This window comes from Lutjanus erythropterus, chromosome 6, assembly GCF_056507025.1.
Source record: "Lutjanus erythropterus isolate fLutEry1 chromosome 6, fLutEry1.hap2, whole genome shotgun sequence".
NCBI classification, from domain to species: Eukaryota; Metazoa; Chordata; class Actinopteri; order Lutjaniformes; family Lutjanidae; genus Lutjanus; species Lutjanus erythropterus.
In genome coordinates, this window is record NC_139322.1 from 1045520 (window position 1) to 1063096 (window position 17577).

General features: G+C 42.4%; 1 protein-coding gene across 1 annotated transcript in view; it reads right to left on the minus strand.

Annotated features, from left to right (window-relative positions):
• The window catches only part of plxna3 (plexin A3), a 121793-nt gene that overhangs the window by 83628 nt on the left and 20588 nt on the right, over positions 1-17577 (minus strand). Inside the window, exons 2-5 of the mRNA XM_084720144.1 lie at positions 8357-8804; positions 7816-8006; positions 4903-5450; positions 4382-4546 (exon numbers count right to left, since the gene is read on the minus strand). Coding sequence (XP_084576270.1) covers positions 4382-4546; positions 4903-5450; positions 7816-8006; positions 8357-8685 — 1233 coding nt within the window. The 5' untranslated portion in view covers positions 8686-8804. The remainder of the gene's footprint in view (positions 1-4381; positions 4547-4902; positions 5451-7815; positions 8007-8356; positions 8805-17577) is intronic.

Sequence of the window (17577 nt, forward strand, 5' to 3'; positions counted from 1 at the left end):
GACTCAAGTCACGTTAGCATTAGCATTAGCTTACATCAGCAGCTACACTTATGAAATCTGCTTGTGAGTCTTTATTTTAGTGACAAAATCCACCGTCATCAGCTGGAAATGAGAATCTGCTTCTTTAAGGAATCACAGACCTCATTTTTCAACAGTTACTCCCAGTTTCATGTTAAATCTGCTGCTGTTATCACTGTAAACTGCAGTGAGAGAATGGAAAACTTGGCAGGCATAGCAACAGTAACTAAGGAGGACAGGGCTTTGCAAAAGGTCAACTGAATATAGGTCTAAAAGTTTTTGCAAATTATTTCATTTTGTTTTACATTTAAGTTTTACGTCTTTTAAGGTTGGGACGTTATTAATTAATTTCTAATAATTATGTACATATACATCATTATATAATATATATATAATATATAATGATTCTAACAATTTCTTCTTAATTAGCTGAATAAGCTGGAAATATTCAGATAAACCTGCACATGATCAACGTGCAGCAGCTGAAACATGTTGTGACTGACGGAGACGAGAGGAGACACAAGAAGAAGAGAACGCTTTGTTTTACAAGTGTGTGTGTGTGTGTGTGTGTGTGTAGAGAGCTCATCATTAACTGTGAAGGAAGGTCCTGAAGGTACAACACACACACACACACACACAGGACAGATTGTTACATGTTGTGCAGACAGGCGGCCTGCTGGTGACGCTTAATGAAAAACAAGACTGACACACACACACACACACACACACACACACACACACACACACACACACACACACACACACACATACAAACACAAGAAAAGGGACATTGTCATATTACATCCTAACAATCACACACACACTGGCAGACACACACACACTCCCTGCTGTTTATGATAAAAGAACGAGGTCAGAGCCTGGACACTGGCTCCGCCTCCTCCGTCTCTGCCCTCCAAACACACACACACACACACACACACACACACACACACACACACTCACAGTAACACGGGTCATTAGCTGATGTTTTTCATCACTTTCATCAGCGTGTGGCTGATTGGTTGGTTGGTTAGTTAGTTGCTTGGTTGGATGGTTGGTTACCGAGGGCAACTACAACCCCTGACTCCTCCATCCCCCTCTCCACTCCTCTCTTCTCCTCCCCTCTCCTCCCCTCTCTTCTTCTCTCCGTTCCCTCCACCATCCCGTTCCCAAATGCAAGCCCCAGCCCCTGGACTTGGATCCTGGCGGGTTTCCCTGCTCGGTTGCCATGGTTACCACTGCAGGCCATTACCACCATGAATAAGAACATCATCTTACCCCCCCCACCCCCGACCTGAAATAACCCCACTGCAGAGACACACACCAAGAGACACACCGAGAGAGAGACAGAGACAGAGACAGAGACGGGGTTCTCTCTGTCACGTTCTGATGTTTCTCATCTTTCATCCAGTCATGCAAATAAAGTTTATTTGTGCTTAAATTTCACCGAGAGAAACTGGTGTTCTTCACAGAGTGAGTGTGTGTGTGTGTGTGTGTGTGTGTGTGTGTGTGTGTCTGTCAGCCTGCAGGCAGCCTCTGGCCAGATGATGTACAGTATCCTCAGAGGGAAAAGAAACAAAGAACAAGTGAAGAAACTGAGAGAGAAAGGCAGAGATTTCACTCGCTGCTGCTGGTTTTCATTCATTCACCTGCTGAACGTTCATTAATGATTCATTAATGATTCTTTAATCACTTCATAAACCTGAGCAGCAGCTGAACTTTACTGTATTTACATTTGGTGTTATAATCAGGATCTTTCAGTTGTGTTGTTGCTCATTTAAACGTCTTATTCTGGTTTTAAGAAAAGATCAGAAGAGTTTTTGGATGTAAATTAAACACACTGAAGCTACAGGGTCTTAATGAGGACGACACCTCTCTCTCTGTCATGTTATCATTTAGAATTATGTAATAATAATAATAATAATAATAATAATAAAGATGCAAGCAGCATTGCACTGGCCCTTTCATCACAGTGACAGTCAGACCCTGTGGCGGCTGCAGCCACATTGCCGGATGCCGACTGGTCAACGGGGCTCTGACTTTTCACGGCGTGGCGCTTTAATGTGGCGCTATAACTATGAGTGAACATTGTCATGTAGATGTGTTCAGGGCTGGACTCTCAACAAACGTGAAGTTTGGTGCAGAGCGAATCATTTACACTTAAGTTATACGAATTTCGTGTTTCATGGTGAGACATTAAAACTCGACACCACGCCATGACCACAACCTTCAATACCATAAACCTTTTAATAACTGTTCATCACAAACTAGTCTAGATGGTACACACGGATTTTGAAGTAATCATGACGAATTCTGTTTGTTAAAATAGAAAGTATGAATATCGCCAAAATTAAACATGAATTTCAAAATGGATGACTTCCTGCTGTATTTATTTGTGCGTCTAGGCTTGATAACACATCTGCGTACCAATGTTTTTGTGCGTATCAGTGAAACTGCAGCGGGGGCTGATGTTTAGAGGGCGTGGCCAAGCCATTTAGCCCCTCCCATCAGCAAAAACCACATCACATGTAATTTGTTTTTGAAAGTGAAAAAAGATGATTCAGTTTTGCCTGAACAGTAATAATTTCTTCAGTTTTTGACACTGAGGTCGGTGCTCAGGCCCCAACAATAATAATAATAACAACAATAATGATAATGATAATAATGACAAAATATCATATATTATTTACAGACTGCTCTCCAGAGGCTCCCTGTGGCTTTGGCAAAAATTACACATTTTAATTTTCATAACTTTTCAAGGCAACATGTTGCCATAGATTCTCGAGTTTTGAGCCCGACTCAAACTCTTAAAGTTTTGAAAAGGTTTTCCTGAAGTCTGTGGCTCTTCTGTTCCTCCATAGAGGCTCCATGTGTCTTTGACAGCTGCATTTACACTGAATGAAAGGAAAGAAGTTTAATATTTTTATAGCTGTGTCCTAATAGTCGCCCACATTTTCATTTATTTGTTAGTTGCAGAAAAAAACAAACAAAAAAACCCCCAAAAACTTCACACTCCACTCGGAAGCTGCGACGTGTCTGTAATGTGTCATGAATGTGCAGCAACAAGCTGATTAATGACTCGAACTGACGACGCCGGTTGACTCGGAAATCTTTCGTCGGGGCCCTAAATATTTAACCAGCTAAAATATGTGCCATATTTCTACATCCATGACTCAACGTCTTTTCGTTTATCTGGAGGCTTGTCTCCCACGGCTACCTGTGGATGCTGCGTCCAAAAACAATCTAAAAAATCTACAAACAACAAAAATCTCTGAGGAAAATAGAGAATTTAATAGTCATGACTCCAGATAGATTTTTTTTGGGCTCTTTTAACAGTAAAAGTTGCAGTTATCACTTCCTGGATGCAAATTTATGAATCCAACTCCAGCGACAGCATGACCCGCCCTGCTCTGCCTCTGATTGGCTCAGCCTGACGATGAAGTTTTTGCTGTTCTGTTCTGCAGTCTCAAGTGAATAAATGGAAAATCATTAAACCGATTATTTCATCTGAATGCAGTCCATTAAAAACATTAACTTTAATTTTTTTTCAACCAGTTTGAGATTCAGTAGAAGTGTCCGTCACTGATGGATAAACGAGACCAAACCAATTACAGTGCAACACTTGCTGTAATTTGATGTTGTGGCCTGAATAGAATACAAACAGGCATTTAAAGTAGAAGTAAGACATAAGTCAACATAACACCAGATCTCCACTTTCAAGGGCCAATAAGTGGACTGACATCGACTGGTCAGACCTGCTAATGTTCAGTCAAATGAACTGAAATGAAATGAGTTCTTCTCCTTCTATCGTCTCCATTAACACACAGTGTTGATTTTTTTTTTTTCCACTTTGTTGCTGTAACACCATAAATTTTCCTGTTGTGGGACTAATGAAGGAATATCGTTCTCCCGCCTCAGTTATTATTAATACCACCAGATAAAACCATGAAGCGCTCAGGTTTGGAGCCCACATGCATCACGATCTTCTGTTCCAGGGATGGAAAATGTGTCAATTTGGGGGGAAAATATTAATCCCAGCTCCTCACCACATCACACCAGTCAACACTGCATGGGCCGACAATTTTCGTCCCCACAAAGTTTAACCCGAGTCTGCAGCCATGGCAGTTGGTGTTAGTCATAGCAGCTAAAGTCTGCACAGTCTGTGGTGAGTAAACATCAACTGCACAGACAGGCCAGCAGCCAAACGGTAAAAACTACTCAAAGACAAAACGTGCTTTTTCAACTTAAACCTTCAGCCGCCATCTTTGCTATCAACAGACGTCCCTCTCATCTATCGAAGAATTAGCTAAAGGAAAGACTGACGTCTCAGAGGTTTTAAAGTCTGACAGAGTTGGTGTCTCACCGTGTGGATGCAGGGAAGCTCCTTGTTGAGTAACCATGGTAACGAGAGTCGTCCCTCCCCGCGGTAACAGGAGCGGATCCTCTCTCTCATGGCCAGGTTGATGTCGTGGAGGGTGAACAGACAGAGGACCGTCTCTCTGGGAGGGTTCGAACGGTTCTTCTGACCCTGAAAACACAGAAAACCCACCGACAGAGTCAGAGAGGCGTCGAATCAAAGCCCGGAGAGGCAACGCACTGTCACAAAAACAACGAAGAAATGACAGCTTGTAGACAAATGAGAGATAAATCAGAAAGGTCACAGCAAAAGAGACAACTGAGACTGACAAAAAAATGAAAAAGATTTAAAGAATAAAAACAAACATCACAGAAAAAGTAAAGAAAACAGGAGGAAAGAAAAAAGAAGAAAAACAATCAGAGAAAATTGAACGAAAAAGACAAAAAGAGAGAAAGGAAGAAAGACAGAAAACAAAAGATCAGATAAAAGTTGTCCAATCAGGACAGAGGATGTTGGCGGTGACTCACCTGTGAGAAGACGACAAAGAGGACGTCGTCGTCCTCGGACAGGCCGAGCGCCTGGGCCAGCCGCCGCCCTGGTTTCTGTTTGTAGGCGGCCTGAACGAGCCGGTACTCGACGCCGTCTTTGGTGCAGCCCAGAGGAAACTCGACGTACGAGTAGAACTCGGTGTCGTTGGAACACATCCGGACGATCTTGGAGGTGAAGAACTTCTCGCCGCCGGCGTCCATCTGCGTCAGCTGCGTGTCCAGCTGCAGAGTCAGGAAGTAGACGTAGGTGCGGCTGGAGAAGCCGTAGACGTAGTAGATGTCGAAGGCCGGGTAGAGGGACAGCGTGTCCGATGGGATCTTGATCTGCGAGGAGACAAACTCGTCCTGGTAGACGAGCGAGAACATGTTGACGCTCTCCTCGTCCGCCACCAGCTTCCTGCTGGACAGCGTGGGGAAATACTCTGACTTTCCATCGATGGCGGCGCCGATGAACAGGCGGCTGCCGCCCTTCAGAGGCTTCTTCCTCTTTGGGTCGGCCGTCCAGTCGTCCTCGCCAACAACCACACCTGGAGAGGAGAGTCAGAGTCATGACATGATACTTCTGATCTGACCACTCCCTCCATCTGAACGAACCAATCAGCTTCTTACAGCTCTAGTTTTCAACTGATAAGACTGTGACAGAATAAATTTTTTAACATTTTCTGATATTTTAAGGACAAAACTGATCAATTATCCCCAGATTGATCACTAGTTGAAAAACAGATCCAACAGGTTGAGCGTACCTGTTATCAAATGTTTGGATCCGTTTTTCAACTGAAAAGATCGTGACAGGATCAATTTTTCAGCATTTTCCGACATTTTATGAACCAAACAACTAATCAGTTAGTGTAAAAATTCACCGGTGTGAAAACAGATGAAGCTCGCAGGTGTTTGTCTGGTTCCTCCACCTGTTTCCATGTTTTTCTGTTGCAGCATATTGCCTTTTATATTTAAAATTTTATTTTATTAGAATAAAGTGATCAGATCAAATGGAAGTTTCTGCCTTTTGCTTTGGTATGATCCAATATTTTTGGTACGCTCCACAAAGGCAGAATATAGGAATTTCCAAATAAGGTCAAAGGTCAAATCAGAGTTTAACATTAATATGTAGAAACAAGTTTGGCTCAAGTACCAGAAAACTTGAAAGTAATTTTTCTCAGTTCTGCACAAGAAGAACCTTAAAGTCTTACAGGTTTTCATTTTCTGAGGAGCTGCAGGTTCCAGGTTTTTTACTGGGGTGTCACTGGTTCTGCTGGTGTCCCACAGAGGCTGTTCCAGTTTAAAATTAGGAGTTTAATATTTAACTAATACTTCTATCACAGCGCTGTAAGTGCCATCAGATCAGAGAAACAGTTCCTGTGTGGTGTGTCAGCCTGTGTTTCACAGATCTGCTATGAGACGTGTTGACAAAGTGCGCTTGTCAATCATGTGCTGTTTTGTCCCGACAGTCTTCATTCAGTTTTTTTTTTTTGTTCTGACTAAAAAAACTACAGCAGCTGATTCTGAATAAAAACCTGCAAAACATTGTGACACCCTGACACATGATTGACACGTGCAGGTTGAAAAGCTTTTACAAGCCTGTCAGGAACAGAGTGGAGGGGAAACACTGGAGCTTTGTTTTTCCTTTTTAACATCGAAATTACCAAAACTTTGACATGATATCACATAAAATCTGCTGAATGTCTTTGAATTTAAAGCTGTGGAGAACAGACAGAAGACAATCTGACTGTAGGAAATATAACAGCAGTGAATTTACACTCTGAGACCTCAAAGGTGAGAGCAGGAAATATTATTCCTTAAAACATGCTTTACAAAGATGAATCTGCAGGGAAAAACAGCAGAAAATCAGACAGTTTTAAGATTTTAAATAAAGAGCACAACGGGTAAGAGGAAAAATATGTATTTGTGATTTTGGGGTGAACTGTCCCTTTAACAGTTTTCAAAGTAATAGCACATTTAGCCTGTCTTAGCACAACGGCTGGAAGCAAGGGGAAACTGTTAGCTTAACTCCACAAAAAGTTAACAAATACACCTGCTAACAACTCCTATCTAAAGTGGTCTGGTCTCCAAACCAAACCAAACTCCATAGACAAAAACAGCAAATTTACCTCACAGAACACAATCAATGGCTGCCTCCATGTGCTAATTTATTTTTGCTCGTGTGACTCCCATGTTTTAAAAGGTTAATTTGGATTCACTGAAGTCGCACAGTGACACAAACAAACTAACACACTGGGGCAGAAGTAGACTAACAACTCCTGTGTTCTCTGAGGTAAAATTACTGGTTTTGTGAATGGAGTTTGGTTGGTTTGGAAAGCAGTATTTCAGCTATTTTAGGTTAGGTTAAGTGGCAGAAATATTCTAAATATAGTGTACACATCCTAGACCTCTCTTTGTACAGGTTTCAGAGTTTAAACTCAGAGGGACAAAACAGTGAACAAAGGAGTTTGGTCCAAATGTCAGACATGTTATATAACATGTAAACTATATAGTTTACTGAACAAATCAACATATCATGCTGTTGTTGTATAATTTTTAAGTATAGGAGGAGTAATACTTCAGAATGCTATAAGCCAGTATAAGACACAGTTAGTATAGCTACTGCTGCGTGTTTGTTGTTACGTTAGCAACAAACAACTCAGATATCTAATGTCATGTTTGGTGTTTTTACCAGAGGGTCTTTCGCTAAGCTTAGCACAGACTGAAGGCAGAGGGAAACAGCTAGCTTAGCTAAATCACAAGATAAATTGTGGTCAGCAGAAAACAGTCTGTAATAAAAATTAACTGACAGTCTTGGGGACTGTTGCTGCTGGTTTCCGTCCCACACAATCTTTGTCTTGACTGTCTACCTGCCCAGGTGTATGTGACTCCACCCCCTTCAGCCCAGCTCACCTGCCATCCCATCAGCCTCTCTGGCTCCAGACAGGTAGTGCTCTTTGCGGTGATGCGGCTCTCCCAGTTTGAAGAGGTCCTCCAGTTTGAGGAACTGACAGACGCCCTGCCAGATGGAGCCACAGGCCACCAGTCTGTTCCCAGTATAATCCACCAGTAAGAGCTTATTGACATTATCTGACATCTCCAGTCTGAGGCAGAGAGAGACAGACAGGTGGGCCGTTACACAGGTGAGACAGACGGATAGGTGGGCATTATAAAGATGAGACAGACAGACAGACAGACAGACAGACAGATAATTGGAGAGACAGGTAAACAATGAGACAGATGGACAGATGAGGACACTGACAGGTAAAGTAGTGAGACAGGTGTAGACAGACAGGTAAACAAACAGACAGGTGTAGAGAGACAGGTGTGAAGAGATAGACATATGTAGACAGACAAATGCAGATAGACAGGGAGATAAAGAGACAGACAGACAAGTGTAGAAGCTAGGTGCAGACAGACAGGTGACACAGACAGACTGGTGCAGCAGACAGACCTGTGGGCGCAGGCCCTGACGCTGGGCGGAGGGTAACACTTGGCATTGTCCTCCACAGGTCCGGTCACATGACTTCTCAGCTCCGTCAGATTGGCCGACAGCTTCAGCACGCGGTTGACAGCGCCGACGAACACCTCACCTGTCCTCCGGTGGACCGTCAGGTGGGTGAGGGAGGTGTCGAAGGCTCGGTACACCGCCCTGCCCGACGCCACGGAGGGAGGGGGAGGAACCGCCGGGGCGGAGAGGAGAGGAGAGGAGAGAAGGAGGAGGGAGAGAAGGAGGAGGAGGAACAGAGGAGAGGAAGAGGAGGAAGAGGAGGAGGGGAGCATGGTGGAAAGAGAGAGGAGGAGGAGGAGGAGAGGATGGAGGGATGGAGGAGGAGAGGAGGGGAGGAGGAGAGAAGAGCTGGCTGCAGGTCTGATGAAGAGTCAGCTTCAATGGGACATGACTGTGGAGACAGAGAGAGACAGACAGAGACACAGTCAGCTACAGGAGCCTGTTGGGGACATTTGAAAACACATCATTTATCCATGTGATGAGCTACACGTCTCTAACAAAAGCTTAGTGCTAACCAAGGCTAATGTTAAATCCAGAGATGCTAACAAAAGCTGCTAACAAAGGCTAATGTTAGTTACTAGGATGGTGACAAAAGCTAACTGCTAACCAAGGCTAACATTACTTCCTGTGATGTTTTATGTTTGATTGTTGTTCTTTTTTTTTTTAATTTATATTTGTATTGTCGATTGGTTTTTAAGGACACATTCCAAATGTTTTTACAGGGGCGTGTTGGTAGTCAGTGTGAACACTCCTGAACTTTAATCTACTTTAGTCCCGACTTTATTCTAGTAAATTCTGACTTTCCAGATTTATGAGACTCTGAACTGTTTGTCAGGTTCACCTCCAGCCTGATGAGGAGCTTTAAACCGGCTATTATTTACAAGAAGCTCTGATAGCAGCAGCGAGTGTAGAGATTAGCTCTGTGAGAGTGTGTGTGTGTGTGTGTGACTGTGTGTGTGTGATCGAGGCAGATAGAGTTATTGATCTGTTTCCGTCTGTCTTCTCACTGATTCTCTCATAAAGCTTCAGCAGCTCCAGTAACACCAAGCTGGATGGAAACTTCACTCTCATCCTGGCAGCCATTTCTACTCCATTTACATCTGACTGACAGCTCCATTACACACACACACACACACACACACACACACACACACACACACACACACACACACACACACACACACACACACACACACACACACACACATCTATAATGCTTCCACTAAAAACTCTGTGAAACGTCACTCGACACTAACACCACAGATCCGTTTCATCTTTCTCTGCAGCTGTGAACGAGACAAAATGGAGGATTTTCCTCCGTTTGTGGTCGTTCGCTGCAGGTTTTGCATTAAGAACGCCTCCTGAACACGTTGTCAGCGTTGGCGTCCCAGTGGGAATTGAACCCTCGACTGTAGCAGCGCCTCATATCAGCATGCTGGTTTTCAGCTCAGACACTTTAATCAATAAAAGAGAATATGAGAAACTGAACATGGAAACAAACAAGGATCAGTTCCTCGTCTGTCAGAGACGGATTCATTTTCCTTTAATCTGATATTTTATTCCTCGTCTCTTTGCAAACATCTCTGACATTTGCTGGATTTTTAGTTTGATGCTGCGTTCGTGTACCACACGGTTCCCTCATTACCACGACCACACACACTGTAGTTTATTTTCACTCACATTTCTTCTGACTGCCGCTTTACAACAAATGTCAACCCGACCTTAATGGACAGGCCCGGTGTTATACTGTCAAAGTCCAGTGTGTTTAACCGTCTGGAGCTGAACATGAATGAGTTATAAACAAACAGACCTTTTTGTCTCCACCATCCATTATGAACTCAGAATGTTTCCAACTTAGCATGAAAGAGCTAACAGACACATCAACAAACTGATGGTAAAATAGCTGCAAAGTTTCCACAAGTGACAGTTACAGAGCAGTTCAATCCAACAGTAACACAATTCAGACCAAACAGAGGAGGAACACTTTTCACACACAAACAAACACTGAACACAACAAAAGTGTCTGATTTATTTAAACAGAATGACTACAAAGTTAGCTGTAGTGGAGCCATAAGAAACGTGTGAACTGCTAACCAAGGTTAGCTCATGGGATGGTAACAAAAGCTGCTAACAAAGGCTAACGTCAGTTTTCAGGATTGTAGCAAAAGCTAACAACTAAACAAGGCTAACATTAGTTCCTGGGATGATAACAAAAGTTAACTGCTAACCAAGGCTAATGTTAGTTCCTGAAAAAAAGATAAAACAAGACATGAACACCTCAGACGTTGTGACACGTCACAGACTAAATGATCCTGACTGATAACTGACAGTGAAATGAAAAGTTTGTGATGAAGGTGCTTCTCCTCTGCAGCAGCTCGAACATGTGAACAGTAGCTGACAGCTCTAATGAGTCCTCACAAACAAACTGCCCCGTCTTGTTAATTATGGCGTCAGTGTGTAATTTACGTTCTGCAAATAGAACACGACTTCAGACAGACATGGAGGTCTGAGCTCCACTCGGCAGCTTCATTAAACACACAAGAAGAAGAAAAAGAAACAGAAGAAGAAGAAGAAAGTGGTCTAAACGCATCCTCCACACGGTGACTGATTAACTCTTCATGTGTCAAACACTGTGTCATCTCCAGTGACAGTGATGAGAATATCTGCTGCAGTCACATGACCAGTTCAGCTCCGACTGACTGCCTCTAATGAGACAGTAGAAGAAGAAGGCAACGCTGTTTTCTGAATGGAAGGATAATAAAGTTTTTACTCCAGCAGCAGAGGGGTACAATAAGCTGAGTCCAACAATTAACCCTGTGTCACACTCAAACACACACACATTCTGAGACACACACACACATTCTGAGACACACACACATTCTGAGACACACACACATTCTGAGACACACACACACTCAGGAACACAAAGAGGCAGTGAAAGATCAGCACATTAGTTAATTAGCCTGCTGAGCTGAGGGGGAGACCAGAGAGAGGAGAGGTCGACAGATGGACCAGTGTGTGTGAGAGTGTGTGTGTGTGTGTGTGTGTGTGTGTGAGTGTGTGTGTGTGTGTGTGTGTGTGTGTGTGTGTGTGACTGTGAGAGAGAGAGAGAGAGAGAGAGAGAGAGAGAGAGAGAGAGAGAGAGTGTGTGTGTGTGTGTGTGTGTGTGTGCAGACAACAGACAGCTGGGCAGACAGAGGAGACAGATCGAGTTTCTCTAACTGGACTACGATTTCAGTGGACCATCCATCACCCTGCTGAACCACAGCCTGTGTGTGTGTCTGTGTGTGTGTCTGTGTGTGTGTCTGTGTGTGTGTGTCTGTGTGTGTGGGGGTCAGACAGAAAAGCTAACTGCTAAGAAAAGCTAACACTGCGCTCATGTTGCATCATTCAGACCAGAACTTTAAGCGTCCAATCAGAGTAAAGGTTCCTGCGTGCCTCCTCCCTGCAGGTGAGGAGGTGTTCAGATATTTCTGACAGGTGAGATAACGGCCCGTTTTTTTCTCACGGCCAACAAGTTTCCAACCTGTAAATAAATATTGTTCACACATCCAGAGTGTCGTTACACCTGCAGAGATTCTCAGAAAAACTAAAATATCTGCAGAACAAACACTAAAAGCTGGCCAAAGTTCATCATTCAATGCAACCAAACTCAAATTTAATGGATCTATAAATGTGGAGCTGCAACAATTAATCGATTAATAAATTATTTAACAAACTGTTCATTTAATCACCAACTATTTGGATAATAAATTAATCATTTTGAGTCATTTTTATAATAAAAATATGTTCAAATTCTCTGATTTCAAGTTTTCAAATGTGACTATTTTCTGTGTTCTTCAGTCTTCTCTGACAGTAAACTGAAATATCTTCTTGTCTTGGACTTGATCAATATTTTTCACCATTACAGATTAAGTGATAATGAAAATAATATAATAGTCTAATAATCTAACAAGATGCCGACCAGAAGCTGCTGATGTGTTCACAAAGGTTTAGTCTGGGAGAAAACGCCAGATTAGTTTGCGCTGTTCCTTCTTTATGAGCTCATCCAGAGTCAGACTGCACTCAACCATAAAAACAGATTTCATTTTATGACTTATTTAGTCATTTATATAATTTATGTTTTATGAAAAGCATACAGGATCCACAACTATCATCTGGTTGTGTGTAAGATGACAAATAAATGAACCTTGAACCTTGTACAGCAGCTCTGTAGCTACAGGAGCAGGATCTGTTAGCTGTGAATGTTCACAGCAGTGAGCTGCACTCATTTATTTTATTAGAAGCCTTCTGGTTTTTGTTTTGTTTGTCAAGTCGAGACTTTAATTTGATCAAATCCAGGATCTTATTTATGAGAAAACACGATTTATTTCAGATCTCACTGTTATTTCAAGAACTGATTATTTAAAGGGACAGTTTAACGCAAAATAAAAAATACATATTTTCATGTTAGCCAGAAGGCAAAGCTCTCGATCTACTGGAAAATCCACTCTCACCTGTGGATCATGAAGGGGTCATGGCCGAAAGAATGAGATCACAGATAGAAGTGGCTGAAATGGATTTTCTCAGGCGGGTGGTTGGCGTCTCCTTTAGGGACAGAATGAGAAGGAGGACTCGGAATAAAGCCGCCGCTTCTTTGTGCAGTTTGAGACAGTTAAGGTGGTTCAGGCATCGTGTAAGGATGCCACTGGAGGTGTTCCAGGCACGTCCAGCAGGGAGGAGGCTACGGGGCAGACCCAAGACCAGGTGGAGGGATTATATCTCCACCCTGGCCCAGGACACCTCAAGATCCCCCAGTCAGAGCTGGTTAATGTAGCTGGGGAACGGGATGTCTGGGGTCCCCTGCTGGAACCGTCACCTCCAAGACCTGACAGATGAAGACCGATGGATTTTTCTGTCGTCTGTCGTGTTATTTATCTGTTTATACTGATTTAGTGTGAGTTGCAGAGTTTTGTAGATGTCAGCTGTAGAGATATCTGCCTTCTCTACAACAGAAATAGATGTCATTCAGCTTGTGGTGCCAAAAGCTCAAAAAAATAAATCAATAAATACATTTAAAAAATTCAAAGCCAGAAATCCTGACCCGGTTACAAAAAATAGACTTTCTTCCTGCTGTAGAATCTACTGGAACTACTTTTCTACCAGAAACAGAAAGTAGTTCTTACATGAAAATGCTAATCAGCTCTGCAGATAACAGGGAGATCTGTCTTATAAATGACATCTTAAATTTTGTCTCAGTGGTCAAATAGAAGTCTCATTTTATCTGTTCTCACAGTTGTCTTTACTAAAAAAGTCAAATTTAAGATCGGTGCAGGAAGACAAAAAAAAAAAGAACATTTTAAAACCTTAAATTTGGCTCAAATCAGAGATGAGATGAAGGAGAAGCCGAGTTTAAGAAGTACAAGAAACTGTCTCATATTGGTCTTAAACTAAGCTCCTTAATGTCCAGGAGAAACAGGAAAGACTGGGACAAGATCTTAATTTGAACTTCCCTCTCCTCTGAGGTGCTTTAAAGTCATTCAGACACAAAAACAATAAAATCAGTCTTGGTTTTCTCTTTGTACGACTGCTGATACGCTTCAAACTCCTGGTTCTTTCTAGGGTTCCCTTCTCGACACGATCACTCACAAACAAATCTTCAGAGTTTCATCGTCTACAACAAAAATCTTAAATCCCTGACACACATGTTTACTGTACAGGACTGGAAAAATCTGAATAAATGTGAACTAAATCATCTGATTTGCTGTCATTCACAGGATTTTTAGACAAAGTTAACAAACTTAAACAAAATAAATTTGTACAGTGCAGTTTTCCTTCTGAGTGTTTTTGATTTAACCTCCAGATAGTGTCCAAACTCTCCACGCTGACGCCTGAACGCACCATCATCGTCTGTTTGTGTGTGCAACACCAAATCAGAGCAATGCACGCTCCGGTGGAGCAGCCAATCACAATGATTTTGTGGTTGTTTGTAATATTTTATCTGCATCTCTACAGTTTGTTTTAATATTTTCAGATTTCTTTTTAATTCCTGTATCGGTTTATTTTTGAATCAAACAGTTTACAGTTCAGACTCCACCCAGCTGCTGTGCCACCACCCAACCAGGAGTCATAACCCAACACCTCCCCTCCTCCATCACCTCCATCTGCCTCCTCACCCCCTCTGACCCCCTCCTCACCCTCCATCTCTGTGACTGAGGCTCTGTTTGAATCACAGGCTCCAATAAACACACAACAAAGACACATTGTGCTGCAGCTTCCTGGTCCAGAGGGCTGCAGGGTGGGTTTGGGTGGTGAGAGCTCCGGGGTGGTCTGATGGAGAGATGGACGGAGGAGACGGAGGAGAGCTGGACACGGACACAAGCTGTGTGACCATCTAACTGTCAGGAGAGTCTGAGGCAAACTTATGAGGTGTTGCAAAAGAGTAAAGTGTGAATTAGTCGTGTTTCCATCTCTGCTAGTGAGTAAAGTTTGGAACAGATGTGATGAGCGCAGAGGCTGACGGAGGAGAAACTCACTTCAGGAGAAACTTTATTTTCAGTCACAACAACACCGCTAATACCACAATCAGATGGAACTCCTGTCTATATGTGTTCAGAGGTGGGAAGTAACCAAGTACAAATACTTCATTACTGTACTGTGGTAGAGTTTTCAGGTATCTGTACTTCTCCCTGAGTAAAGACAGTGTGAACTTTTGTCTCCTCTGGACATGTTTCAGCTGCGTCCCTCAGCTGTTACAGGACGAGATAAACTTCACCTGTTCTTCTCAGGACGTCTTATCAGCGTCGGCGTGAAGTGAAACATGAAAGTTACGCGTGAAAGCTCGAGAAAGAGTCAACATTCAGACGGGAGAGATGTGTCTCACCTCTGTTTATACAGTGAGAGCAAAAACGTGAAACACTGTTTTATATGTGATCAAAAATGGACAAATAAATGGACAATAAACTCCTTGCAACTGCAAGTCAAGAAGCATAAATGGAAAATTAACAATAAAGTGAAAAAATATGTAAAAAAAAACTATGAAGTTTAAAGAATATTTGATTGAAATATGCTTTTTCTGTCCTGATGTGGTCAAAAATGACAGACTGTGCCTTTATTCTCCCACTGAGAGCGACTCTCCTCTTGAATCAGACAGTAAATCTGGTGTTGGAGTAACAAAGAGTCTGATCTAATTTGGTCTGATTGTTGTGTCACTTCCTGTAATTACATAAACACAGTGAACTGTGAACCACTGTGCTGCTTTAATACGTCCACTTTAATTTTACTGCAGCCGCCTCTGTAATTACAAACCGCTGTAAACTGTCTGACTGTGCTATTACCAGCTACAACGCTAACACGCTAACACCCTGTAGCACTGTGACTTCACTGTCCCTCTGTAAATCTGAGCTTCTCCTCCTCCTGGAGCTTCTTTGCTTCACCAAACTGAGGAGGTTAATTACAAACTGCTGCTCCCATCAACGCTGACATCATGTTCACTTAATAGAAGAAAGGAAGGATGGAGGAGGAGAGGTGGAGACCTTCTCCTCTCCTGTCAGAGCTAAATACTTCTTCTTTAAATCACATTATTTTACTGCACACAGCACGATGATGTCATATGACCGTAAAACCAGATCCAAAATATAACATCACATCTAGACTCACATCATCATAACAATGTGATATTGACATATTGACCAGCAATGATCTGGATCAATGTATCAATCATCAACGATCAGATATCATCATCTTAAAGATGCCTTTATTTTGAAATTTCCAAAGCATGTATAGTAGCACCTGGCAGGTAACAGCAATCAGATAAGACAAAGACAATGAGGAGATTTATGTCCCGCCCAAAACAAAATCAGCGGCGTTGGAATATTTTGGACGAGGCTGTGTTTGCTGTGTGCAAAAGTGTCGTTACGAGATAAAATACTCAGGAAACAAGAGGAACCTGGCTGACCGTCTCACTCTGCAGGACGCTAACCTCTGCTAACTTTGTGTTCTTTCTTGTTTTTATGGACAAAAGCAGAAAAGTAGAGTGATGGCTGTTCTGTAAATGTGCAGATGATACTGTATGAATCAAATCAAAATCATATCATGGATGATTCTGAGATATCAGCAAATATTACATTGTTGTCAAATATCAATATAATATCACATCATTTACACTCCTAATAACAACACATTCTCCCTCTCTCTCTGACTGAATCCAGATGTGTTTTTAACTGACAGCTGTTAGCTTAGCATAAAGACTGGAAACGAGGGGAAACAGCTAGCATGTTTTAACATCATTCATCCAAAGTGTTTAAAGGACAATTTGCAGATTTTTTTTTTCAGGAGGTTGTGTGTTGGACTGTTTTTTGGCTTGGTGCATGTCAGCCTGGGATGATGTCATTGGATGGTCATTATCAGGATGTTGTTGATGTTAGCAACAAGCTCCACGGCAACAGGCCGAGAAATAACTGCTCCATTAGCTCTGTGTGTGTGTGTGTGTGTGTGTGTGTGAGAGTGTGTGTGTGTGTGTGTGTGTGTGTGTGTGTGTGTGTGTGTGTGTGTGTGTGTGTGAGTGTATTAAACAGCCCATCTATTAGGCCTCTGTCATTACCACAAGGTCTCAGACCACACACACACACACACACACACACACACACACACACACACACACACACACACACACACACAGCAGTAGTAGTATATTCACCATCGTCAGTCGATCAAACTGTTATTTCATTAGAGGGAAACACTGTTAATCACATGACTCTGTGATGGTTGGAGTTTTTTTTTATTAATGGATCAGCTGATGGAAACCAGAGACACTGAACGTCTAAACAGAGTCTCCGTGGTTACAGCGGCGGCCATGTTGGCTCTGTGGGGGCAGACAGAGTTAAACAAACAGCTGTTAGAGGATGAAGCTACAAGATATGATTGTTTGAAAAGATGCATTCATGAATTTAGTTTTTTTTTTGATCATCAACATCTCTGCAGCTCTGCAGCAGCTTTTCAGCCTCTTTTAGCTGCTAGTTTTGGATTTTGGCACATTTCCCATCAGGCTCAGCTGTTTTCATCACCATATATGTTCTAGAAAACCCAGCAACCAAGATGGTTGAGACCAAATCAGAGGTAAAAGGAGGGTGAATATTGGATCATTCCAAATCATGATGTCGTTCTGTGTCTGCTGGATGTGGACG